The sequence below is a fragment of the Pan paniscus genome, chromosome 1, assembly GCF_029289425.2.
Source record: "Pan paniscus chromosome 1, NHGRI_mPanPan1-v2.0_pri, whole genome shotgun sequence".
Taxonomy (NCBI): domain Eukaryota; kingdom Metazoa; phylum Chordata; class Mammalia; order Primates; family Hominidae; genus Pan; species Pan paniscus.
This window is the reverse complement of record NC_073249.2, coordinates 51,450,989-51,478,749: the sequence shown is the minus strand read 5'-3', so window position 1 is coordinate 51,478,749 and position 27,761 is coordinate 51,450,989. Positions and strand designations below refer to the sequence as shown.

At 42.9% G+C, this 27,761-nt stretch overlaps 1 protein-coding gene across 8 annotated transcripts; it reads left to right on the top strand.

Annotated features, from left to right (window-relative positions):
• The first annotated feature begins 80 nt into the window (after positions 1 to 80).
• LHX9 (LIM homeobox 9) lies at positions 81 to 24,597 on the top strand. 8 transcript variants are annotated; one of them, XM_063597995.1, is made up of 8 exons: positions 81 to 192; positions 1,245 to 1,348; positions 1,593 to 1,663; positions 6,986 to 7,104; positions 9,078 to 9,280; positions 10,411 to 10,766; positions 16,706 to 16,908; positions 18,118 to 20,935. In XM_063597995.1, the coding sequence occupies exons 3-8, from the start codon at positions 1,636 to 1,638 to the stop codon at positions 18,373 to 18,375; spliced, it is 1,167 nt and encodes a 388-aa protein (XP_063454065.1). In that variant the 5' UTR covers positions 81 to 192; positions 1,245 to 1,348; positions 1,593 to 1,635; the 3' UTR covers positions 18,376 to 20,935. The 8 variants fall into 8 exon arrangements, with proteins under 8 accessions (XP_063454065.1, XP_034799097.1, XP_008974914.1 ...); XM_034943206.3 differs by lacking the exon at positions 81 to 192 and adding an exon at positions 747 to 839; XM_008976666.4 differs by lacking the exon at positions 81 to 192 and adding an exon at positions 858 to 1,148.
• Positions 24,598 to 27,761: the final 3,164 nt, after the last annotated feature.

The following is a 27,761-nucleotide window of genomic DNA, read 5'->3' as shown; positions in this document are numbered from 1 at the left end:
GCACCCAAGCGTTTTCGGGTGGGTATCGCCGTCCATCCATTCGATGGCCTCGCTGATGAGCATAGAAGATGAACCCGGGAGGACTGTCCCTTCCTGGCTGCGAAACCTGACCGATATAGGGGAGATTCTAGAAGAAAGAGCTAAGGAGGCCAGGGCGGAAAGAGGAAAGTCAGGTGTAGGGGAGATTAAAAGGTAAACTGGTGGGGCTGACCGGGCTGGTGGGACTAGTTAGCGAAGCCAAGTGTTTGGGTAGGAACAGAGATCTTGTAGGAGGTGCTCAGAGCTACATTTCGGGATTTGGGATGAAAAGAGAAAGCCAGGGGGTTCGCCGCTCCTGGTTTGTTCCTTACCGACCCTAAACTGTATGGCGGAGCTTGTGGGGCAGGGGGGGAGGCGGCATCCACTCCCAAGTGCCCCACATGCAGCAGCAATCCCACGCGGTTTTCGCAAGCGGCTGGGAGGCAAGCGGGCGTCCCCCCACCCCGCCCACTGCGCCCTGGACCCACGCCACGCACGGCCAAGGAGTAGCTATGGTGGCACGTGGAGGAGGGGCGGGTAGGCAGGGCGGCACCATCCCCATCCCCTAGCCGGGTCCCGGGAGGAAGAGATGCCTCGGCTCTCTCGTTGACCCGGCCTCGAACGCCGACCTCGAGCGCAGAATACTCCCGAGTGCTGGGTTCCTGATACCCAGCCCGGGAGCGAGGGGAGTGAAGGAGGGACCGGGAGAGGAAGGCGGGGACGCGGTGGGTGAACAATCAATGGCTTAGCCTAGTTTCCCCGCAGGAGCTACCGCCCATTCACCGTCTATGCAAGCACCAGCTGGCGGCAGCATCTTTTAGGTACAAGCTGCAGGGAGGCAAAAGCTGGCTGGGGGGCCGGGAGCCCAGGGCACGCCGCGGGACTCCAGTCCCCCTGCTGCGTCCCAGCCTCAAGACGCTCTGGGCTTTATGAGGTTCAGTTACCGCCGAGTCCTCCATTAACACCTCCTCTGATTATTGAGAGGCTGGAAGGGCTGAACGCAACCTCAGAGCGTTTCTCTGGGCACCGGCCCGCGTCTGTGCCCTCTGCCCACCCCTTCCTCCTCCCCCTCCCGATTTGGAAGCATAAACAGAAAATAAAAGACAGGTGGAGAGAGCTAAGGGTCAGAGGTGAGGGAAACAGATCAACTCCAACGGGGTGGGGGAGAGAGAGAAGGGAGAAATTAATTTTCATCCAACGCTTTATTAATTTATTTGGATTAACAGGGGGACCCTCAGCGAGACGCAGGGACTGGCCCGCACCTCTGGCCGCCGCCTCCCGCCGAGAACCGAGTTCTAGTGGGGGAAACGTCTGACATCTGGACATCAAGGTAAGACCCTGATGGAGATATTTTAGTCGGAGCAGTTTTCTGCCCTCGGAGTGCGCCCGGACGCCCGGGAGGTTCAGGGACGTCTTGGGAGCCTACCGGAGGAAGGCCCGGCTTTGCTCCAAGCCGCGTCCCTACCTGAGGTCTCCACGGGAGGAGCGGTTTGGACGCGCCCCACCGGATGGGAGGAGGTGCTTGGGGAAGCCGGGCCGTACCGCCGGTCTGACGCCCGGCTTTTCTCTGTCAGTGCAACCACCATTACGGCGTGATCCACTCCTTTTCCTCTAAGAATGCTGAACGGTACCACTCTAGAGGCAGGTGAGTTATGTGCCAGGTTCCTTCTGATGTTCTCTGCCCCTTGGGCCAGTGCGTATACCATGTGAGTGTGTGTGCGTGTGTGTGCGCCTTCGTTGGGTGGAACGAAGAGGAGTGTGTGTTTGTCTTAAAAATTAAACCGCGCTTCGTAGGCTCAAAAATACACATTCTCTTTCAGAGTCTCCTGATAGGACTCCTGAAACCCTCCTTTTGCCTTTCTCTGACTGTCTTTGACTTTCCTCAGGATCAGTGTCCGGGGCGCCAGGCAGAGGTCCTGGTTCCACTGATCCTCCAGTAGTCAGTGGCTCCAGGGACGCGCTCCTGACCCTCCGGGGAGCTGCTGGGGGTGTCTCTTTCTTGGAAGGGATGGAAGGGGGGCCGAGAAGACACTGCTTCTCACACGTGTAGGGGTTAACTGGAAACTGGCTTCACCCACATTTTTTTGTTGTTGTTCAGTCCTAACCCAGCGCAGCCGTTTCTGCGCCTGATCTCAGCGGACGCAGTGCGGGACTTCTCCCTTTATTTCTGCAGAGCTGAGGGCAGGCGGCGCAACAAATCTCAGGTAAAAGAGCATCAGATTTCAGAAAAGCTGTATTCTAGACTTGGCGCAGGCCCCTTTCGGGAGAAGAGCCCAGGGGCTATAGAGGACAGAGGTTTGAAGGAAGCAAAAGCTGGCGAGAGGTTTTTTTTTTTGTCGCGAAGGGTGAGGGTAGGTAGAGAACGCGCGAAAGGGCAGGGCCTTGGACGGGAAGTACCGCCCAGCGAAAGGCTGGCAAGGGTGCGCAGCCGGAGCGTGGCCTCGGGTCCCCCTTTCCAGGCAGCCGAACTCCCCCTATCCCAGCTCTGCTTGGCTGACTCCCATTTGTCTTGAGGGAGGATCCCCTAGTAGGACTGAATCAGAAGTGCGCCCGTGCAGCAGCCCCAGTATGGATCTGCCAACCTCAGTGTAGGGGGAAATTTTCCACATGGAGTATCTCAGTCTCCACTGTCTGGAGAAAGGCCCCAGCGTGTCCCGGCAATCCGCTCACCTTCCATCCAGCGCAGCCCGGGCATCCAGGGCCAGGTGGCGCGGCACTGAACGCATGGTTCCCAGCCTCAGGCTGACGCTGACGTTTCACTGGGCCTTGGGTGCTCAGGACAGTGCCAGACGCTGGATACTGTTTTAAGAGCCGCGCCTTTCAAACCAAAGGGGCTCCTTAACCAGCTTAACAGGGTCTGGAGGAAAGGTAACGCCTCCTTCTTAAAGGGCAAACTTAGAGGCACAGAATCATGGCCTCCAAAATTCAGGTAGAGAGAGACCTTAAGTCACCTTTGCTCTCAAAATATGCACATTTGTTGGGTTACTTCTTCCCTCTCAACCCTAACTGTTCTGTGAGTTTAATTTCCCTTTCCTCCCCCCTAGGGAATTCTACTGGGCTCGGTCGGGTTCTTTGCCCATGTAGACCCACCTGAGCCCGCGACAAGGGCGCTGTAGCCTTTTTGACCTTCATAGAGATTCTAAGATCCCGAACTCTCAGTTCCAACTATTATGCTCCACTATAGTCCGGCCGTCCACTTTCCTAAAAGCGGCAACAGTAGCGGGATGGGTGCTGTCAGAATAGAAAGGAAAGAAAGCTTAGTGGACTGCCTGTGCTCAATTGTGAGGGAGAGCAGTGCTGGTCAAGGGACCTGCCCCATTATACCTGGTAGAACTTTGAATTTAGAGGAGACTTAAGATCTTATCCCCGATGCAGGCTAGAGAGAACCACATGCACCTGTCCCTCAGCTCAGGAACTGAAAAAATGAACACTGTAATTTTTATGGAACACTTGCGGGCCATTCAGACTACAGCTGGGAGAAGGGGGAACATTTTTTTTTTTTTTTGTCCCCAGCCACCGGGCCTCAGCCCCTCTGCTGGAGAGGTGAAAGAAGGCAGAGGTACAAAGATGCTCTCCTTATTTAAAGTGCTTATTTAAAGTCCTTTGAGAATGAGGAGCGGGGAGCTCTTAGGCAATCTTTCTTGGGGGCTCCAAGACAAAAAGAGTAGAAAACCCAGGGTCACACACCCAATTCGAGGGCATTCCTTCCCACCCTTCCTGGGCTTCCTCCTTAGGAACTGTGAGAGAAGGCAGGGCTGGACCCATGGGGACCTATTTCCGCAGAGCTAACAAGGACCTCCCAAACTCCAGCTGACCCCCACCCCACCCCCAGCTTTCTCCAGACTTCCTGCGTTCACTGAGAAGGAAGAATCCTGGCAGTTTGCTTCTTTACAGGAAGTAGCAAATGCCACTGGATGCAGGAACTTATAACCTGAGTTTTATAAGAGCAGGAATAGCTAGGATTCAACTTGGAAACTGATTGCAGAAGGTGTTCTGCCTTGCCTGTACCTAGATGATTAACAAACTTGCGTGGAATAGAAGAATGAATGGATGATTGGAGGGCTTACAAAACCTCTGTGTTTGGCTTCCCTGGAGACTCTGTAAAGTTCTGGCTTTTTCCTGGAGTTGTTTAACTTTCCCTGCATGCAGTCTCCAAAGTTTTATCTCTTGCAAGGAAGCAGTGGTATTCTTGGGTTCTTCATTGTTGATTTTGCTGAGCAGGGGCAATATGCAACAAGAACCAAACCTAATTTCAAACACCCCCATTTGGGGGTTGGGAGAGGTTTTAGCACAGAAACTAGACAAAGTAGGTTGAAGTCCTGTATTTACTTTTTGCTTGGAGCTTCCTTGGGTGAATTGACTGAGGGGACTTCTCAGAGACTCCTCCTCCTCCTCCTCTTTCTCCCTCTCCTCCTCCAGCTCTGAGCCAGTTTAGCCTCTGACTTGTGTGAAGGCAATCTGCCCCTTTGTGAGAGGACCTGCTGTCTCTGAAAGGACTGCTGCCCCCAGCCCCTCCTCAGGGCCCTTCTTGTGTGCACGTGGGTTTGAAAAGCTCATTGATTCCCATCCAAAGGGGCTAATTACATTACTTACAGTAAATAGTAGCCCTGCTGTCAGGTATAGCTGCCAAAGTAAGGAGGAGGGGGATGTCTCCAGCTTAGTTCACTTGATTGGCTTCATTTTTGTGTGAAATTGTGTTTTATGAGCTGCATTTTGGCACCCGGAGGATCTAAACTGCGTCCAGTCTGCAAATAACATTATTTTTGACCCTGAGAAAAAAGGAGGGGAAGCAGTAGTGTCTTGAGTTTCATGGAAGAGGTCACTCCAGGAGCCTCAGAAGACAACGCTTTGGGACAGGAAGTCAGGCTGCTGCACCAGGGGTCGTTTCCTCCCTCGCTTTATTTCTGCCTTCCTTCCTTCCCCTTCTTCTCATCCTCTCACTTATTTTTTTCTTTCCTTCTTCCCTCTCTCCCTCTCTCCCTGGCTTTTCTCCCTTCGTCTTTCTAGCTTTGGCCACAGTTCCCGGTCGGGCTCCCCCGGGCGGAGGGAAGCGGGTCTGCGGCCGGGCGGCTCTTGTGAGGTATCTAGGATGTGCCAGGACACAGGCACCGCAGTCCTGGGAAAGGCGGCGGGAAGTAGTGGGGAGCGCAGGCTGACGAAGGGGACGGAAGGAACAGAGAGCGGCCGGCGCGTCCTCCTCTCTGGGTAAAGCCGCGTTGGTTCCTGCCGCAGCGCTGTGCTTCGGACTCCTAGGGGGCCTCTGGCCGTTTGAATGAATCGACAATATCAGAGTATTGTGGACACTTTTTAATCGGGCCGGGGAGGGGCCGCCGCTGCCGAGAACAGAGGGCGATAGAACAATCCCACCTCTTGTGAGGAGCAGGTCTGCCATTCTGCTTGTCAGTTCTCACCTTCCCTTCCTCCACGGCAAAGAGTCCCTTTCACACCCTTCTGAGTGGGCGGGTGCGCCCAGTTTTACAAGTCCTCTGTCCTGCCAGGGTAGTGGGAGCAGCACGCGATGGGGCTAGCGCCCAGTCCTGCGGGGGCAGGAGCCAAGCTCCCGGGAGTCCGCAAGTCGCTTCCCATATTGGCAAGCTTCAAATGAGACATTAGAATCTCCGGCAGCCTTCCTTCAAACCTGAACCGGGGAAGAGAATAAGCCGCCCTATGGCCAAGGCGCAATTGCGTACCCGTGTGTACAGGTCCATGCCCTGTCCCCTACACTCTAATTTTCTCAAAGAAAATTGTTTTGCCAAAAGTAACCCTGAGAAATGCAGACGCTCCAAACGCCCTCTCCACTTCGGATGAAGCCAGCATCTAGTAGGGTCTCCGGCCCTCAAGAAGGTGAGGCAAAGAGATGAATTGTCAGACAGCTGCTTTTAAAAGTGGATTGAGGAAGATGGGATGGGGAGGAGAGGAACCAGCATTATCTCCACCTCAGTAAATTGCTTACATTTCTGCTCAATATTTATGCATTTCGGGTGACAGTCCTGCAGGCTGGGGATGAAAAAGTCCACAAGGAGGAAATCCAAAGTTTGAAGTTGATATTCTGTGTGTCCTGAGCCAAGGTCTGATCTTGAACTCGGATCAAATAGGCGGGTTCTAGGCCTTCTGCAACAGGGCGGGGACAACAAGAGCTCCTTTTCCCCTTTAAAACATGACTGCTGGGAACTCTTGGAAGGATGTGTGTGTGTGTGTGTGTGTGTGTGCGCGCGCGCGCGTGTGTGTTTTGTGGGGAGGTAAATGCCCCCTCCTCCTGCCTCCCCGCTCTCTATCCCCCCACCCCTTTGTAATGTTTGTCCTGCTTGCCCATCACCAGGGGGTTGAGAGGAGTATGACAGGTCTTTGTTGTCTGAATAAAAATCCGTGGCAGCTCCGGGGAGAGAACTCCTCCTACTAAATTATCAAAAATGGGCTGGCTTTAGTCTCTTAACAAATTGGACACAGCTCAGGCAGGAGCAGTCCCCAACCCAATCTACAGGCACTGGGAACTTGCAAGCAGCCAGGGAACGCTGAAAATAGCACGTCTTTTTCTTTCTTTGTGTTCAAAACTATTTTCTTTCTTCACCAGATTTTGTTTTCCTCCCCCCGCTGCAGTTGTTTCCCATTAGTAACTCGATCTCTCAGAGCAGTAAGATTCGCCTTCTACGCCTCTTTTTCCCTCCGCCCGAATTGTTTGTTTTCTGCACATCTCCTTCAGGGAGCCGCTGAGGCTTCCCCCCAACTCTTCCCAGTTCTTTTTGCTTCCCCTCGGCCCCCCAAGCAGACCGATTTCCACTCCGTCTGTTTCTTCTCCTCCTTTCTCTCCCTCTTTCCCTCCATCCTCGAGCGTCTCTGCGCTCCTACAGGGCAGCCCTCTCTGGTCCCTTGCCTCCTTCACTCGGATGAGCTGAAAGCCCCGGGCGTGTGTATATGGAAATAGTGGGGTGCCGAGCAGAAGACAACTCGTGTCCTTTCCGCCCCCCAGCCATGCTCTTTCACGGGATCTCCGGAGGCCACATCCAAGGCATCATGGAGGAGATGGAGCGCAGATCCAAGACTGAGGCCCGTCTGGCCAAAGGCGCCCAGCTCAACGGCCGCGACGCGGTAAGGAAGGGCTCCGCCGCGGCGGTAGCCGGGCACCCCTGCGCCCTCTGTTAAACCAAGCCGACTCCCTGGCCGGTGGAGAACGGGGGCGGCGGGTCGTAGAGACGTCCGCTTGAGGGTGGCGGGTGAGTTTTCTCCCGTCCACCTATGCCTACAGGGCTAAGAAACGGTCGTTTTTCTGAATCGAAATGTCTGCAGCTGGCTATCCTCTGTCGCAGCTGATTCCGAAAGAGCAGGGAGAGGAACTGGGAGGAGGTGGGGTGGGAGGTGGTGGCATTCTCTTCTACAGACCTCAAGGTTCCCTTGATTCCGGGGCAGGCGTCTCCCCGGCGAGGATCCGCAGCTCCGAGGGCAAGCTGGGCGCAAGCAATAGGAGGACGGCGCGCTGCCGAGGCGTCCGAGCCAAGCAGGAGCCCAGGTGGCCTTAGTCTCTGGGCCTGATGACCGGACCTGTGGAGTAGATTCGGACGCGACTGGGTCATTTCCAGTTCTCTAGACGCTCGGGGCTTGGGACCCCTAACCGAGAGAATCTCAGGGTTTCTGGCATCCCGACTCAGTCCCTCTAAGGAGACAGCACTACGTTTAGCGCCAGGACCGGGCGGGTGTCATGTGTAGGGGGAAATCAAATAAAACATACGGAGGAGCGCGGCACCCAGTCGAAACGCATGAACTTTATAACCAACCCTTAAACAAGCTAATCAACTACCACTGTTTCTACTATCCATAATAATAAAGTCATGTCCTCTTAATAAAGAAAACTAATTACTTATCTAAGCGCTTCCCTTTCCAGATTACTAACGGGGGGGGGGGGGACTACAGAAGTCTCCGGAAATTATTTCGGCCAAACATAGCTGTGTAGATCCTTTGGTACCACAGTAGGACTTGTAGCCCAAACTAATCAGGAGACTGCTCTAGCCCTTATCAGCTGGGTTTTGGGTCCGGCCAAGTAGCCCAACTGGTGAACGTGTCTATATTTGTAACACTCATTCAGTGCCGGGGCCCCTGGTCGGAGTAAAGGGCTAAACTTTACTTTTTCAGGCCCGCTGAAGTTTCGTGGGGAAGATCAACCCATTTCTGCTAGTCGTGAGGGAAATGTCCGGAGGTTAACTCCTTTTCCCTTTTTCTGGTCATCACTTTTAAAAACAAATAGTAGCAACCCAAACCCAAATTTTGCAGCGGGGCTGGGCTCCTCAAGGTGGGGCCACTGGGGCATCCCGAGTCGGGTCAGTGGGACCCAGAGGGAAGCATAACTTGGGCACTAAACAGATTTTCAAGACAAAGGTCTCAGTACGCCTGTTGATGCTAGGGAAAGAGGGGACTGTATAGAGCGGGCTGGACAGCGGACCCTCTTTGGGAACAGCCACTTTACACATTTATTGGGAACGGGACCAATAGCCCTGAAAATTAGGGAACAGCAGGGTCTGCCAAATATATCTCAATCAAAACAAAGTCGACCAAATTATGAGCACAGGTCCAATAATCTCCCCTTTGCTTTTGATTTCAATGCTGCTTATAAGAATTTAGAGAAATCGAACTGTAATATTTTTTGTTTAAAAATAACCTGTGCTCGTTGAAATTTCCTTTTCACTCCCCTATCATTTCTGTTGTTTTATTTTGTGTGCGTCGAAAACCACAATTTTTAGCTTGTAATTATTTGAATTCGGAAACGATCACCAAACTGTAGTCAATATTCTCCTAGTCCTTTTTAAGCAAGGCTCCGGATGGCTGGGATGTCTTTAGGTTAATCGTCCCGGGAGGACCCGAACGCCGGTTCAGGCAGACACGGAAGAAAGCAAGCGGGCCGCAAAGAGAGAAATCACAAATGTTTCCCCTGACTTTTGCCTTTGTGCAGTGGACCCTGGCCCCTGCCGCTCTCCCTGCACACCCTGGGCTTGGTCTGCCTGGGGGAGAACCCCGCGTCGTGCGGCTACACCGCGCGCCCTCCTCAGCCTTGTGGTGTGCTTTCTTTGCAGGGCATGCCCCCGCTCAGCCCGGAGAAGCCCGCCCTGTGCGCCGGCTGCGGGGGCAAGATCTCGGACAGGTACTATCTGCTGGCTGTGGACAAACAGTGGCATCTGAGATGCCTGAAGTGCTGTGAATGTAAGCTGGCCCTCGAGTCCGAGCTCACCTGCTTTGCCAAGGACGGTAGCATTTACTGCAAGGAGGATTACTACAGGTACTCCCCTACACCCCCACTTCCTACGCCCGAGTACACCTGGAGGGGCCATCTGCCTGAGCCCGGAATCCCCTCTCCGTCCCCTACTTTTTGCCCCATTCCGGGTGCGGTTATCATTTCGGAGACCAGGGAAACCCACTGCATATGCCTTCAAGCTGTAATCTCCCTGACCGACGGTGAGGGTGGGTGGGAGGGACATTAAAAGTCTAGAGCTTTATCAGCGAATACCACGCACTCCCATCACTTCTCAGCTTGGCTGGCGGAACTTGGGGAAATCTGGGGAAGAGTAAATGGACGTGGTCTCCGTCTACCGAGACTTGATTGGGTGTTTGTTTTCCGCTTGCTACGAATTGGGCAAGTTCTGCGCCTTGAAACTGAACTAGTGGCTCGGGCAGCAGCAACAGAGTGTTAGGTTTTCGCAGGTGGCAGGAGACTCTGTAAATGACTATGAAAAGGAATAAATGCCATTGCCAAAACCCAAGCCACTCAGTTCCGGGTTCCTTTTATCGCTAGTTACAACCATGCCCGCCAGATTGGAGAAAACTCAGCAGCAGGCGTCTTTATTGATTCTTCTCAGTTATATTTCTGGATTGGGAAAGACAGGACTAAGTGCAGGTGACCTAGTTCCGCTCTCAGCCCAAGCAAGATAAGTGGTTAAAAAAATAATAACCTTTCCTTTACAAAATGGTCATTTTCCAGGACTGTGTCCGCATGCTTTCCCACACCCGCGCACATCCAGGAATAATTATATCTTCTTTCATTCATATGTTTTGTAATTGATTAAGTGTTTTCACTTGGCATGGCAATTTAATATTCTAGTACTGTGAGTTAGCTAGTGCTAACTAGTGGTTTGCTTTTTTAAATTTTTAAAAATGTTTTAAATTTTCACTTTACAGAGAAGAAAACTAAGCCTTAGTTGCCCGATTCTTCTGACTTTAATGTAAAGATCCTTTGTCTTGGTTTATCAGAAAAGGTCGATGAGCAAATAAAATAAATGCCTACTCTCCTGTCCCCCTGGAACCCTCCCAGGTCCCAGTCTCAGGCCACTGCAGACCAAACCCAGGTGTCGCGGGTGGGATATGGCTCTGCCTTGCTTCAACTAGCGCCCTGACTCAACTGTTTCCTTCCAGAAGGTTCTCTGTGCAGAGATGTGCCCGCTGCCACCTTGGCATTTCCGCCTCGGAGATGGTCATGCGCGCCCGAGACTCTGTCTACCACCTGAGCTGCTTCACCTGCTCCACTTGCAACAAGACTCTGACCACGGGCGACCATTTCGGCATGAAGGACAGCCTGGTGTACTGCCGCGCCCACTTCGAGACCCTCTTGCAAGGAGAGTATCCACCGCAGCTGAGCTACACGGAGCTGGCGGCCAAGAGCGGCGGCCTGGCCCTGCCTTACTTCAACGGTACGGGCACCGTGCAGAAAGGGCGGCCCCGGAAGCGGAAGAGCCCAGCGCTGGGAGTGGACATCGTCAATTACAACTCAGGTGTGCCCCCTGTCCTCACCCCCGGCGCAGCCCCGGCCTCCCTGAGGAAAATTCGTAGAGCTCCTTCCCCGTCCAAAGTCTTGCTGCAAGAGTGTGTTTTGCCCAATGCCTCTGTTCTCACTGCAACTCCCTCTCACTCTGAAGGAAGGGAGAGAGGGAGGAGGAGGGGGGAAGGGAGGGAGAGGCAGCACTTTATTTAGGTTGTGGCAAAAAACACATTCATAACTATGGGGCTGTAGTGACTTTCCCCAAACAGGCAGAGCCAAATCCTTGTTGCCCATTAGTTAATGAGCCCATTAGTTTCTGGCTCTCAGTTGGAGTAAAACAGCCCCAGGGCAATTTCTTTGTGGAGGCCAAATTATAGATCCTGTAGGAGGTTTCCTAAATACTGAAGAAAAAAAAAAAAGTCTACAGAGCCCAACCCTAGTCTGTCTAGAGGGTCAGAGGCTGTGGTCACCAGCCCAAAGTTAATCAGGAACACAGTTGGCAAGAGTGTTGAAAAACCTAATCCCTGATCTTGGCAAAAAGCAGTTGTAGGGGTGGGAATCACTCTCCACAGCTGAGCTAGCCTGTGTCTTTCCTAAGCCAGGATATTCAACCAGCCGTCTCATTCCCGGTGTGATAGACCATCCAGACATCCAGACCCCTGGAACTGAAAGTACCTCCAGGTCAGGCCTCCTGAAGAGGCTTAGTGGTATCTCAGGCCATTCATCTATACTCAACCACCTTCTCTCTTCATTAAAAACAACATGCAGACAACAAGTCAAGAACACATTCTTCCTTGCTTTGGGGGACGCGCCTATCATGTATCAATCTCTCACATGCAGCAGTTTCCCATTGTTGGTAGCCTGCCCCCACTCCCCATCCTCCAGGTGAGGATGGTGATCGGCTCTGCAGATGATAATCTAACTCTGAGCAGAACAGAAGCTATTCTGGTGAGTCCCAATCACTGGAAAAAAGAGGTTTTAGAAAGCCCTGGCGAACTTTTGGGGAGCCTAAGGACCTTAACTGCTTTGGCTTTCAGTGCCCTGGCCCACACCTGGCTGAGAATCTCAGCAGACTGACACTCAGGACAGGGGAGACCATTCTGTTGGAAGGAACCTTGAGGACCTTATTATGGCAACCCCACTCTATTACTATGAATGCCCTCAGATACCAAGCATGGGCATCTCAGAGCACGGGATCTTGCCTGTTTTTCTCTTCCAGTTCCCAGGGCCTGGTATGGTGCCTGACATTGCTAGTCAATGGTGAAGAACAGTGTCCAGCCAGTTAAGTGATTTGCCCAAGATTACACAGCCAGTGTGAATGTGAAGCTAAGAATCCTGCTCTGAGTTTAGAGTTTTCAGGGGAACCCACACAGGATGAGTGGCCGCTCTCTCAGACCTCCGTTAGGCTCTCTCCTGGGGTTCTCTACCGACTGATCTAACTGAAGAGGAGAATCCTTTATGGGCAAGCACAGCGGGTGGCCTTGCAGGGAGAATGGGGAGCAATGGGGAACACTGTGCGGCAGCACTTGTCCCTAGGGGGTTCATACCAGGGCTGCTGGACGAAAAGAAAAGGACCTGCCAGCTCACTGCAAATCTCACCAGGGTCGGTCAATCTGTGTGAGGGCAGCGGGCGAAGCCCCGGGTTTTGGCAACCCTCAGTAGTGGCCATGCCCTCACACTGGCCCCTGCTGTGCTGGGGCAGGAGATTTGGTTAGGGGCCACTTTGCCCAGCATGCTTACTTCATCTTCTTTGATGCGTGGTCCCCGGGGCAGGGCAGGCAGGGCACTAATTGTTCTTTATTAATAGAAGGTGACATTGGAATCTCAAGCCACTCACCAAAGCCCTAATTCCCGAGAGAGAGAGAGAGAGAGAGAGAGAGAGAGAGAGAAAGCAAGCCACTCATACACAAACTAGTGAGGTTTTTTTGGAAAGAAAGGATCTCTCAGCCCGGATAAAGTCCAGAAGGGTGAAGATTTCCAGCCAAATAGTAGGCAAGCCTGACTTTTTGATTGTTTATTTAATCTAATTAGCTAAATTTGATTTCGCCTTGGATCTTCATGTTAGATCCAAGGAGCTTTAAGAACAGTAGAATTTAGATTCTTTTACTTCTCTGAAAATAACTAGAGAGTACAAATTTATTTTTAAGGAGAATAAAAGAATCCTTCTGAGCCACTTAGGTCTTTAGTTTGCAAATTAATGCTGCTACAAGTTGTTGTGGAGAAGGTCGCTTTTGTCTTGGTCCCAAAGGAGGGAAAAATTGCTTAGGCCCCCCTTAGCCCGAAGAGTTTGTACCTCGCACCACTACAAACTGGATGCCTCTTAGTTAACATCTACTCCATCCTTTCTGGACTTTTCCCAGAGATACTATTCAATAGTATACATATTTTAAAGATCAGGTTAAAATTATCTATGGGAATTGGTTTGAAGATGCCTGACCAGAAATCAGGCCATCATTTAAAACAGTGCTTGCGAATCTGATGCCACTTTGTTCCAAAACTAGGGAAAGAAACCCTTCAGCAAATTAAACACACGTTAAAATGTAAAAAATAAAATAAATCCAGTTTTAACTCATTATTTTAGCCTTCTTTGGATTTTGTCTTGCTATCTTTCATTAAATGTAAACATTAAATGTAAACAAGTCTCATAAAGGGTAAGGTTGATACTAAACTAAGTATAATTTACACAATATGTTTTCAAAATGTGCAGAAAACATGTTTGTGATTAAAAGAATCTCAGAGAAGATGTGAAACTTGGCAAAGTCCAGCTAGTGCTTGATAGGACAAATGCCTTTTAATGAGAATGTCCCTAGTTTCGTTTATACCTCTGTGCAAATTAATCAGGCAAATATTTTAGAAAGAGACATGGAAAGTTTACCTGAAATGCTAGCTTGAAATAAAGCCCTCTAGGGATGAGAAGAAGATTTAGTTTAGGATAGGAAGCTCTTATTTGTGTAATTTAAACATTAATTGAGAGATTAAACTTTTGCCACTTCTCAAAATATCCTTTCCTTAAGCCCTTTCTTCCTATCCAAACTTTTAAGGCTCCTGGTGGTTAAATTAGCCTGGCACTGACCCCTAGTGGTCTTCCAGGGATCACTTCATTCTCAGAAGGTTACATACCTTCACAGCGACACTCACTTTAGGATGGGTGACCATCGCATAAGTGACTGGAAATAAAATACTTAGATCTTCTCATTAACTTATAATACTGGATGTGAACTGACAGGTAGATATTTAAGACAGTTTTAAGAGTTATCATTTCATCTCATAATTCGGGGAGTGGGGGAATCCCCTACAGCTTTAGCAATAGGCCTTGGAGAAACAGTCATTTGCAAGTTTATATAATGCATGTGTAGTTAAACATAAATAATATCAGATAATGCACTGTTACTCTGTAGAAGAAATAGCTTTCTCTATTAAGTTGCATAATATAACAGTCACAGGAAAATCATATATAGTAATATCTGTTTAATAAAGACCCAACGAGCTATCTCCTTACATATTGGATTGTGTATTTTATGTGGAAACAGGGCCTATAACTGTATTTAACACACTAAAAGGCTCTGCTGAGTTTTTAATAAGCAATAATGGATATAGAGTGCGTTTTCAGGGAAGCCATTTCATTAAATCTTACTACAATTATTTTTCATAAATTTCATTTTAAGAACTAATGATTATATAGTCAGGTTGGGAATCATATTCATTTCTATATATTACCTTGGTGTGGAGTGGGGGAAAGATGGCCAAGGGCATTATTTAAACACCAAGTCCTCTGTCCCAAGTGTGAAATTCAATTTGATGTATTGTTCAGGAAAGGTTATATGTTACATATGATAGGAAAGAAATCTGAGTTGAAGAACCCTCCGATGACTAACGTGTGCCCCTTTGACTATTTTTTGTGGGTATATTTATAATCTGGTTATGAAATATGGCTGAGTTTACTGGAGATAAGTATAGTTTTATAGTAGGTCATAGAGATGCTGTTTCATCCATTTGAGGATATGAAAGTGCAATTCTGTAGAATATTTGAACTTGACATATCCCCACTGGGCCAAAATAGGATAAAATGTAATGCATACTCGTTCTGTTATCTCTGGACATATGGTAGCCTTTCTGGTGGAGTTTAGGAAGCCTATGTTTTACATTCGAATGTATATATCTGACTTGGATTCCACTTCAAGTTGATTTAATTTCGCATTAATACTCACTTGTAATTTACTGATGAACAAAGGGCCCAACATCTTGATTGAATGCTTCTTGAGCTCCTACCCCTGTGTTTGACTCAGGGAATCAATTCAAAGTTGAATATGGTATAGTCAGTTCCCTCAATGAACTCACCTGTTCTTTTGCCAAGTGTGTCCTCCTACTTATGCGTCTTATGGAAATACAAACAAAGGAGACATTTGTTTGTGTCTAGTCTTTTTACATTAGGAAGAATTTCTTGTTAAGTGAGTTTTATATGTGGCTGCCTTCTTGGGTGATGACTACAAAACTTCTGTCTTTCTGTAAATATGCTGATTTGCTGAATATTTTTAAAAAAGTAATTCTAAACAGAGCCTAGCAGGCAGATAACATTGTATTAAGCAGAACATTTTATTAAGCAGATTGGAAGAGCTCACATTAAGGGATGCCTCCCTTTTTTAAGATTCAGGTTTCTTTCTCCCTGGAATGACATGATCAGGTTGGTTTTAGATTTTCTATTATAAAGCAGTACAAAGCAGGATGATCAGATCTAAATTTATATAACTATCTGAAGGAAGAATTTAAAGAAAAAAAATTGCCATGCTCTTTAATTTGTGAAGTTGGCTGAAGTTGGTTGTGTAAATATTTCACGAAATGTTTTCATTTTACAATTGTATTTCCTATGCAGAGCCAGTAGATTCTTGGAAATGACCCTTTAAAAGTGTAGCTTTACATCCTGGGGATAATGACTTTCTGGCTGGTTTCAAAGACTGGGTTGTTTTGCCCTTGGTGCTAAGAAAGTCTTTGTAAGGGAAGAGAAAATGCCGCCCTCTCTCTGCCAGGCCAGCCAGGGGCACAGCTCACATCCCACTCACACACATCTGGAGCAAAAGGGACTAAGATCTGAGCCTAGAAATAAGCACCATCAGTATCTCTCAACTGTGAGCTGTGGGGAGCGCTTCAGGCGTGAACCGTGTGAAGGGAAGTCTGGGCTCATTCTCTTTCAGAAATATTTATTAAAATCACTCCAGGGGAAAAATATTTTCTTTCTGGTATAGCCCTGTGTTAACCAGTCATAGCTAAAAGCTGAAACAAATAATATTCTTATGTTTACATAAGAAATTCACAAATTTTAAATTTCTAACTTCTCCTCCTTTTTCAGCCTTTTCTAACATTTTCCTGACTGACAGAGCTCTAGGAATATGAGAAAAGGCTAACCCTTAGAATTGACCTAGATGCTTCCTTAGTTGGTGGGCTCTCAGAAACTTTCAGACTTGAGGGAGTAGTAATACTTGTTTCTCTACGTCTCATGACAAAAAGCAATACCTTCAGACAGTGTGTCTCATTCCAGAAATATAGACAAAAGGTAGAGTCTTAAAACACTGTGAGTGTGGGCAGTGGGGAGCTGGTACAAATAACTATATTAGAAAAGGGTTTCTTCTTCTCACTCTCGTAGGTCTCTCTCACTCCCACCTTACTACTTAGGGTTTGTTCATATTCTCAAATTCTTCTAGCAACCATTAAACAAAAGAGAGGATTTAACCAATATTTTTCTATTGAGTAAACTTTGGTTGTGTCTACATTAACAGAAGAGTTCAGCTTACTTTAGCAATTATCTTCTTTCTTTTTGTCTAGATACTACTCATAATTGGGTTGACAACCTTTTTCACTGCTGCTTTTTTACCATAGCAGTGTCATACAGCCTGCCATCATGTCAGCTAATGCAAGAATTTCCACTGAGCAGTTGTTTGTTCACTGTTACTGCAACAGGTTGTAATGAGAATGAGGCAGACCACTTGGACCGGGACCAGCAGCCTTATCCACCCTCGCAGAAGACCAAGCGCATGCGAACCTCTTTCAAGCATCACCAGCTCCGGACCATGAAATCCTACTTTGCCATCAACCACAACCCGGATGCCAAGGACCTCAAGCAGCTTGCCCAGAAAACAGGTCTGACCAAAAGAGTTTTGCAGGTAAGACACGTGCATCATTGACTGTGCATACATTTCCCTTCCCCTTCCCAGTAAAAATAGTGCTCTTCCCTGGTTAGAGTGACGCAGATATTTCCTATATTGCTTCTTACTAGTTTATCTTAGCTATCTCCCTAGAGGGTGTTCTGAGATTTTGCAGGGGCTTCCTGGAGGGTGCCCAAACAGAGACCCAGGGTCTTTTTAAATACAGCCACATTCTCTCTACATATGTGGAGATGGGCCCTCCAAAGGCAGCACAGCTTGTCTCACTGCTGTGCAAATGCGAGTGATGTTATTTGCACAGGCCGTGGCTTTATCGATTTCCATTAATATTATGCTCAGTGCACGGACTTGAGAGGGACCTGTTGGCACTGCCTTAACTCGGCAAACTTTTGGCAGCCTCACTCACCTTCTAAATTCAGGTGGAACCTTTTTTCCACTCCTGAAAAGCCAAAAGTATGGTTAGTGTTTCAGCAACTAATTGGAGCAAGTATTTTCCTGCCTTAACAAACCATAATTAAAAACAAAATACTGGAAGTTAGTTCTGCTGTCCAATTGATTTCCTAAACTCATCATGGCAAGAACATATAACTAATGAAATTATGATAGGTTGCTGTGAGTCACCTGTGATCTTCTCTCACTTCTTGGTGACAAATAGCAGGCATTTTAAATTCTGCTAAACAGTTTCAGGCTGTTTGAGGTCTGTGGCCCTGGGAGTTTTTTCTATGTGAAGAATATATACCGTGTGTTGGGCTCACGAATGGCTTGAAGTCTGTTTCAGTGATGTCCATTTCATATGAGTGATTCTTACTTTGCCATACTTTCAATGGCCCTGCTTCTACCCCTTCTCAAAAGATAACAGTTGAGGAATCACCGTGTATTTCCCCCTTTTTATCACCATGTGTTCATTTCCATGGTATATCCACTTAAGCATCAGTTGTTCCAAGAGGCACTTGTTAATGCTACAGGGTGGAATAAGTGCAGTTGAGAGAGAATAAATCCGTAGTGTTACTTGAATAACTCTGTTTTAAAAGAAAAGAAAAAAAGCCCCTTTCCTCCTAAGAAAAACAAACAATTATATTTAAAAGGAGAAACCTATATCAAAAAAAAAAAAAAAAAAGAAAGAAAAAGAAAAAAAGAAAAAGTGAGAGAGAAAGAAAAGAAATATAAAAATGAACATCGGTAAAGAAATCAATTGGGATTGGTTTGCAGGTTTGGTTCCAAAACGCACGAGCCAAATTCAGAAGGAACCTTTTGCGGCAGGAGAATGGGGGTGTTGATAAAGCTGACGGCACGTCGCTTCCGGCCCCGCCCTCAGCAGACAGCGGAGCTCTCACTCCACCCGGCACTGCGACCACTTTAACAGACCTGACCAATCCCACTATCACTGTAGTGACATCCGTGACCTCTAACATGGACAGCCACGAATCCGGAAGCCCCTCACAAACTACCTTAACAAACCTTTTCTAACATTGGTTTTTTTTTTTATTTTTTAAATTCTTCCTCTTCTTTTTATTATTATTCTAATTATTATTATTTTATTATTTACAAGACTTTTTTTTCCTTCTAACCCACAAGATATTTGGGGAATAAAAATAACAGCTTGGTGTGTAGCATCTGCAGCCACTTGGCAAATGAGTTTACAGTATTGTCTCCTTTAAGTGAATATATTTTGTCTACAAAGTGTATTTGGATTTAAAAAAATTAATTAGGTCTTTCAGTTGGTAAGGAGAGTTTTTGAATAATTCTAATAAGTGCCTCTTAAAATTGTATGTTACTTATTTCCAGAATCTCGAAGAAAAAAGAAAAAAGAGTGGTATTATTATGGGCAAATAATCATATTCCCACTTAAATGATTAGGTTAATAAAGAACCAGATAATTAATTAGTTACTTTTTAAATCTTGCAATTGTATGTGTGATTATGGAGTTTTGAAAACGTTACATTTTTTAAATCTTAAAACTGAAAACTTGTTTTTAGTATTTCTATTTCTTACCTGAACTGTTAATTCAAGTGAGGAATATGATGAAATAAAAGCATTAACTACAGACATTTTAAATAGTAATGATTAATTAGGTGAGAAGTCTATTACAGGAATGTGACTTTTCCTTCTCTTAGGGGTGTACAACTCTAAAAACTTTTTACTTGGTTATTTGTTTTTCAACATTTGAAAAATACTTAAGCTCCCTATGTATCCATGAAAATTCCGCATTGATTTTGACATTCCATACTTTTAACCTCCTAAAGCTAAAAACAATAGCTTGGAAACCATTCTTTCTAGTTACTTTTTTTCCCAGGGAAAATGGAAATAAGCAAAATATAATGTTTTAAGAAGTAAAAAAATCAATATAATTTAATTAATAGCTCTATTAATTGGCTTCAGCTGTACCATGATATTGTATCTGGCATTCTATATGAATAATGTTTAAAATACCCAGCCTGGTAGACTTATACCAACAATTGGTTTTGTTTTGTTTTATTTTATTTTGACATAGGTTGACTTATGTATTGAAAATAATTTTTCTGATATTAGAGATTTGAAGTTATTAGTCTTAAAGTAGATAAACTCAGAAGCCTTGTGGATGCTGATCTGAATATATTTCCTAGTTTACAGTCGCATTTTTTTCTTTTAATTTAAGCTAAAATCTTAATGGTCTGGGCAGTGGTGAATGTTCATCTATTACGCTTCTGTTGTAGTTAAATACCAATTAGATTGTGGATTTCCTAAAAAAATAAAAAAGAAGTCAAGATATATGTCTTGCTTTAGTGGATTGTTAAGAATAACTTTGCACATATTTTCCACTTTTTGGACCCCTTAAATCTCCTTTGGTGGTCGAAGTGGCTATTTAATAGATTTTAAAGGTGTCCTTCTGGCTGTATAAATGTGTGGTTACATATTGACAGTTCACTGCCCACATTAAAGTGCATTATTGTAACTTTTGCTCAGGGTCTTTAGAAAATTAGCACAGAAAGTAGCTTATTTTTTAAAAAAAGATGATGGAAGATAAGTTAACACTGTAACAGAAGAAAGGTGTGATTGCCATTATATATTTAGCAAGTATGGTTATCATCTTATATGGAGCTTAAATCTTGACTTTTCATATTTCTATTACATTTTGGGCATTTACCACTAACCAGACCAAACAACCTTGGTAAGGCTGAGATCTTATTAATACACTTTTACAGGTAAAATATTGACACTTATAAATTTTGTTCTTTGACAGAACAATATATGGTACTATATAGATCTACTTTATTAAGTAGACTAATTATAACTCAGTTCTCCTATGTGCCTTATGATATAACTTGGAAGTAAGTTTGTGAAAAATCAGGATATATGTGTTGTTTGTTAAATTAACTGTTTTAAGCCCTTTTAACACCTCACTAGTTTTGTACTGTTTTACCTCTTATTTCTGAAACTCTTTTTATGGTGTATCCTGTTAGAGGGGACAAACATGTCATAGAAAGCAGTTGTGCACTCTTTCAAATATAGTTGATAAATTCAATAATCTTATATATTGAGCTTCGTGTTTATAGTACAGTAAGTGGTCTAGCAAAATTGTCCATGTTTCTTTGTTTATTGATAAATGCATTGTATAGAAACTATTTCCCCTAAATATTTATGGACCAAACAATTGTGATATATCCTATTAAATTTGTGTGAATAAACCATTTTGAATCTAAGGAGTTTTCTTTCCCATCAGTTTTATTTAAGTTTTAACCGTACTAGTGTGTTCCAGCATCTATAGGTAAAAGCTATTCAAATGGTAATACAACATTGTTAGAAATATTTAAACATACAAATAATTTTTAGACTTCCAAACTTCTGATTCATATGAAATGTTACACATTGTTGCACATGCAATGTAATTCAACCTAGAAATACCTTTGAATATATTTGCTTATAACAAAAGTAATGCCCCACTGATTTGACTCAGTCCAATTTTTAGAATAAAAAGGCTAATTAGCATATAAAGTAATTGCATGGAACGAAACCTTAAATATGATTAAGATTTCATGTTAGGTCTATTGAGCACAAATGGATATTTGTAAATCTAAATAGAAATTGCAGACCCCTAAAAGCCAAGTTGCTCTGTAGTTAATAAATTGTCACTATGATTTTTTTCAGGGAGAACAAATCTTGGGGCATTACAGCCAAACATCCCGACGTTTGAAAATTCCCTAAAGTATTAAAAGAAGGGGAAAAGTTTGATCGGAAATCCACTGCAGTGAAGACAAAGACACTATTAGGTTATGATAATCATACATTAAAAAATTTATTAAGCCAAAAAAGAGAGAGAGAGAGAGACTTAAATGTCATTTACTGAATGTTAACGAATCTTGTGTTCTTTATGGTGTCTAACACAACTGAAGGCCTAAAATTATGTGGTTTAAACAAAATTAGATAAACCATGTACAAAACCAGAGCAACCTGGCAGTAATATGCCCACCCCATATTTGAAAAAAATTATTATTGAAAAAAATTTCACACATTTGTCAAGCACAAATAGTTGTAAAATAAAGTCCAAAACATTCATTTCACCTGCTTGCTAATGTGTATTAGTCCTGTTAATGGCATTTTCCAACTGTAAATTCAAAGAAAAGCTATCACCCATTTAAGAGTATAGGGATCAAACCCCAGTAATTTTAGCATTATTGTTTATCACTTCCTTTTTAAACAGAAATCTCTGCATGCACTTTTACATATGTCACCTCTAGTGTACACCTCTGTATGATGACTTATCTTTGCTGTTTCTTGTATGATAAATAGCTTTCATTAATAAACATTTATTTGATGCAAACATAGTTAACTTTATGTTAAACACACGCTGTTGAAATTAATTTTGAACACTTAAAGAGGCAGCACAGTACATTTACAACTTGTTATACTAATGAAAAAATACAAACAGCATAGTGAGATTAAATTCTGGTAATCTAGGATAAAATTACTTACTTGGTTTTTACCTTTTCATGACTTATTTTCATTTGTTGTATTCAATTGCCACATGTATTAAAAAACAAAGTGAACCCAAATTACAACAAAATAAACCTTAGAATAAACTATTGTGTAAAATTTCAGCAACTTTTTTAGATTACTAGGGTAAAATTTATAGATCCTATGTGAGTTTACATGTTTGCTATGCAATGAACAAATTTATTGATGTATACAAATATATTCTGAACTATAAAAAGATCCAATCTTTGCATAGTTCAAGTTACATATGATTATTACAAACAAAAAAGCAAATGGAAAGACAGACAAATATTTAGGAATGAGGTTTTTTTAATTGTTAAAGGGAATATTTGAAGAATAAAATTTTAGCTATTCCTATTTAGCCGTATATCCAAAGCATATGTTAAACAAACTAACATATACTTCCCAGAAAATTTTTCATTATGATGAAATTTTTATTATATACAAATGAACCCTATGTAAATGATGTAACTTTTATGAATGACAGACATTAAATATTTCACTTACATGTATTCTCAGAATTTTGAATGTTTTCTTAAATGCTTTCACTTCCTGAATACTAAAAAGAAAAAATTTTAAAGAAGAGAGAGCAACTTACTAATAAAAAAAAAGCAATGCACCATGACAAGTAGACTATTTTGAGTGATCACAAATCATGCTCGTTTTGTCAGTAACTTGAATGTTTATGCCTCATTGAAACCTCATCCACAGCTATAGCAACTTAAATAGATTTTCCAATGCATTTCCAGCCAGTTTATTCAAATCTTTGCCCTACAGTCTTGCCTTCTTTCCCTGTTCTGTCACCTATGGCAATTTCATTTAGAAGTATTTTGGAACTTCGCCTGGTTTTACAGACCTTTAAATATTTGTCTGGTATGTGAAATGCAGGAAGAGACCAGAGAGGGAAAGAACATAACTGAAATTAGACATCTGAAAAAAAATAATACAAATTTGAAACAGGCACATTTTTTAAAACCAAAAAAAAAAAAAAAGAGAGAGAGAGAGAGAGAAAGGAGTACTAATTATGTGAGTGGGAAGAGGAAGCATGTGATGCAGAGCTGGAAGGTCTATTGTGCTTTACTGTGATGTAAAGCAGTCTTTGAGTCTGGGCAACTGCACATTTACTGTTTGTTGTGGAATAGAAAAATGTGGACCTCTTAGTTGAGAGCAGGACACTAAATTTTCATAGCTTCTACCTCCCAGTTGCCTGGGTTAGTCTAACTTCTGGCAGATTGATCTTGGGCAAAAAGCTTCACTGAGAGTTAGTGTCTGTGTGCTTTGGTTGAATAGCCACCTTAATACTGACTTACATAGTGGGTAGGTTTTTGATACCTCAAATAAGGATAAAACTCCATAATAAAGGACCCAAAGCAAATACTTTTAAAACTTAGGTGATTTTTCATCACCTAAAACATAAATAGCTTTATTTAGCAAAATCCCAGTGGAATCTACCACACATTCTTTTATAATAACCCTTTTTTGGGAGTCAAAGTATTGTTTTTTTATTAGCCACATATAAATATCATCTCATTTTCTGTTGCAGTGTGACTGCAAGGCATGTTGTGGTGGAAATCATTAGAACTGGGAAGCTCTGGAATGGAAATTTGGAATCGTGTCATTCTAGGCTCTTAAAGAGAATATTAGGGATAATACTGTTGTAAAAAATAAATATAAACACCTAATTTTGTATGAAGTTTTGCTATTTAAATTTTAACTATGTTATAAACAAAGCTAGCTTTACTTGTAGAGAGTTCGTGTACTCTTGAGCTCATTCAATAGCTTTTACATTTTGTAGTCTCTTCCACAACAGGGCAAAATAAGCACATAAGCACAGTAGGACTTTGTCCAAATTGACGAAATATCATTGAATTTTCTTTGAAACCATATATATAGATAAACTCTGGATTGGTCTTTTAGATCTGTTTTCTGTTTTTAGTAATTGGGAACAAACTCTCGATATTAGAATAAATAAAATGCCTCTAATGTAAAGCCACAGCCCTGCTTCTAGCCAATGTCAAAAATAGGAAGTTTTTTTAATGGTTTACTGTTGATTTTAAACATTTTAATAATAGTGCTCTGCCCTCACAACAGTTTTTTTTCAGAATAATATTATGATTTACCTTATTTTAAAAATAAATTATAATTCTAACTTAAAATATTATTTTAAATGCCCTCTGGGAAGATTTCCATTTTATTTTATGAGGTTCCCTGGCAGTTGGGGGGGTGGTGAGGTTGGGAGAGGGAAAGTTCAGAACTGTGCATGATACTCAAGGAAAAGTCTATGAATATGATGTAAGTAGTAACATTATTGCCACAACTAAATTTCTGTTTAACTGTGTTGCAGAATAAGATAATGTCATCTAACATCACTCCCTACTTGCAACATTCCTCTGTGAATATTAATATAGTTAACCCTCCCTTATTATGTATCATATCAATAAGTTTCTCTTCCTTTGATTAATTTTTGCTTCTTTGCATTACATTTTATCTTGTGCTAAGATAACAAAAAGCAAGCAAGAATAAAGATCCAGATATTAGCCATATGTAGAAAGTTCCTGGTGTGCATTTCTGTGTACTTTTCCCTCACATATTAGAATTGTCAGGAAAGTTTTTTCTTTTGGAACTTTCTGTTTACATTTTGCATGATCTTATAAATTAACCTGAAGAGTAATTGGATACCTTTTATGGTTATTTGAAAATAAAATTTGCTACAAATAAGATGCTTCAGTCTCTGTTGCCTCATATTGTGCCTGAATATATTATGTTTTTCTGTACTTTCATATCAAATCAGAAAATATTAACCTTAGAGGATATTTAAACTGTTATTTATGACAAATATACAAAGATGAAGAAATTCAAAGGTGAAATTGCCTTTACTTATTCTCATTCTGCTTCTTTTCCTTTTCTAAAGCAGCAAAAATTATGAAGGGCTATCAGCTTTAACTTCAACATTCAAGGGTTTTGACAGCTTGCATCACTTAAAGTATATTTATTATTCAGTAAACTTTAATTCTGTAGAATAAATGCCCTTTATGAAGTGTGATTTTTGAAAGCACAAAGGCATTTCAGGATTTCAAGCAGTCAAAGCTGCTTGAATTCTGCAAACAGAGTAGTTTTTCAGAAGAAAAATATAATGGAAAGTAATTGTAAATATAATATTTGTAACATTTTACCTGATTGGTCCAAATACTGCACATGAATTTTAAAGAGTTATAAAAGCCTCCAAAATGTTAGGATGTAATTATGTGATGATTATTTTTGTAATGTAAATTGAGACAGTTTATTTTATAAATACAATTACTTAGTTACTTTATTGAGTACAGATTCTGAGGTCTCCTTCTGCATATATTTTTTCTTTTATTATTATTATTATTTTTTTTTTTTTGAGATGGAGTCTTGCTCTGTCACCAGGCTGGAGTGCAATGGTGCCATCTCGGTTCACTGCAACCTCCGCTTCCCGGGTTCAAGTGATTCTCCTGCCTCAGCTTCCCGAGTAGCTGAGACTACAGGTGTGCGCCACCATGTCCAGCTAATTTTTGTATTTTTAGTAGAGATGGGATTTCACCATATTGGCCAGGATAGTCTCCATCTCTTGACCTTGTGATCCACCTGCCTCGGTCTCCCGAAGTGCTGGGATTACAGGCGTGATCCACCATGCCCAGCCTCCTTCTGGATATTTTAATAACAAGATGTTTATATTTCCAAGGTTCTGATATATTTCCCTAGTTTTCTTCTTAAATTCAGCATCATGAGCCTGTGTATGTATGTGTGTTGTTTATTTTCATCCTAACACCCATAGAAAGATATATATTTTTAAGAAAGAAGGCTCATCTCTTCTAAAGCCAGTTTTTAGTTGAAAGCAAAAGAAAACGCCAAAATAATGGCAATTTTTCTTCAGTTGAGATATTGTAATAGGCCTACTTTTTGTTAGCCTAACATAAAGCCACGCTCCCCAAAGCCTCCCTGCTAATGCAGTAGGGGATCTTTCTAGGTTACTTTCTTCATTGAGCTTGGCCATAACTTTGCTTTTTACTGGACTTGTGTTGCCATTTTGAACTTTTCTGTTCAACAAAGTTTGGCAAATGCTTATAGTTCAACATAAACAACCACAACAAAAAAGGTAATTTTTGTTGTAATGAACAGTATAATTTACTTCATTTATTAAAAGAGGCACAGTAGAAACAAAAGGTTATATAGGCCAGGCACAGTGGTTCACACTTGTAACCCAGCAGTTTGGGAGGCCGAGGTGGGAGGATCGCTTGAGACCATGAATTCGAAACCAACCTGGCAAACATGGCGAGACACCATCTCTAAAAAAAAAAAAAAAAAAAAAGAAAAAAACCCAAAAGGATCTTTCACAAATCAAACGGACTATTTTGGTTTAATTTCAACATTATGGGTCTATTAAAGTGGCTGGACTTCAATGAGTTCCTTAGTAAATATCAACTATACATTTATCAATCAATCCATATTTATGTACACATAAGTATCCAGTATGTCATGCTCAATGTGTGTCCTATGTAATAAATGCAGCTAGATCCTGAGACTGCACCACATATGCAACTTCAGTATCCCGAATACCTAACTATTAAGTGTTGGATTATGAAGCCTTTGGGATCAACACTGATGTTTTCTGCTTTTCCAGAGTGTCTTGTATTGGAATTTATCACTAATAAAAGTTTCCACCATAGACTTTGTTTCTGTTTAGAATCGGATATTGATAAAAGCATAGAATCATTCTGTGTACAAGAAAGAGGGTTACTAAATTGTCTGGCTCAAATTCTCATATTTTTTCAGTTGAAATGGAAAGCACCCAGACAGATGTGTATTGTTTCTAGCTCAGAGACAATTTTTGGCCTTCCTCAGAAAAATGTGTGTATCAAGAGTTTCCACTTAATCTCTGCAGATTTACACTTTTTTCTAACCATTGCTGAAACAATGTAATTGCAATAATTTGGCACTATCGATACCTCTTATTTATTGCCCCTGAATTGTTACTGGAAGTTGCAATTCATTTAGATAGATTACAGTTATTATAAAACACGGATGGTTATTACTTCATTGAATTTTCTATATATGTTCATAGCTTCCATTACCCATCAGTGGCTTACCACCATTTCTCCTAAATTCTTGTTCATATCACTTCTATTCCCATTACACTATTGAAACCACTTTTCTTAAAGTTAGCAATTACCTTTCTCTTACCCAAATCTTGGTATTTCCCTTCTTTATTCACATTTACATTTGTGCCAGATTTTACACTCCTTATTACTTGCTTCTCTCCAAAACGATTTCCCCGCAGGCCACGCACCTGCTGCTTCTCCCTGGGGTTCGGCTGACTCAGAGCCAGCACATCACGGTCCAGCTTCAAAATCTCCTTCCACTCTTGCACTACTTGCTTCCCGGGAAACAACATTCTTTCTTAAAGGCTCAACATTTTAGTGATGACTCCAAATATATTCCTTGAGACATTTCCACCTGACTCTTCTGCTGTTGTTTGAAGGGCAGCATAAATAATATTGAACTCAATCTTCTCTTCAGCAAACCTCTGGACTTTTTGCCATTTTTGTTAAAGACATTACTGAAGTTTCTCCCAGTCACCCAGACTGGGAGTCATCAATTTCTCCATCAACTTCTTCTCCTTCTTTTTTTTTTTCTTTTTAAAATTATCTTGTATCATTTTGTTACCAAATCCTATTGATCCTTTCTTCATTCTATGTTTTTAATCTCAGTCTTGATCTACTTCTTTTATTTTATTTTATTTTATTTTATTTTTGACATCCCCCTGATCATTGTACTCACTAGAACCAAGTTTTCTTAATTGGTGGGAAGATATTCTCTGTAGGACATCATATTTGTTTCAGGTTTTGTGCTGTTTCCTC

Excerpts from the sequence above, each read along its gene's own strand:
- LHX9 (XM_008976665.5), top strand. The coding sequence starts at position 6,931 with ATGGAAATAGTGGGGTGCCGAGCAGAAGACAACTCGTGTCCTTTCCGC. Across the intron at positions 7,105-9,077 it reads AGCTCAACGGCCGCGACGCG|GGCATGCCCCCGCTCAGCCC; the intron begins GTAAGGAAGGGC and ends CTTTCTTTGCAG. Across the intron at positions 9,281-10,410 it reads TGCAAGGAGGATTACTACAG|AAGGTTCTCTGTGCAGAGAT; the intron begins GTACTCCCCTAC and ends GTTTCCTTCCAG.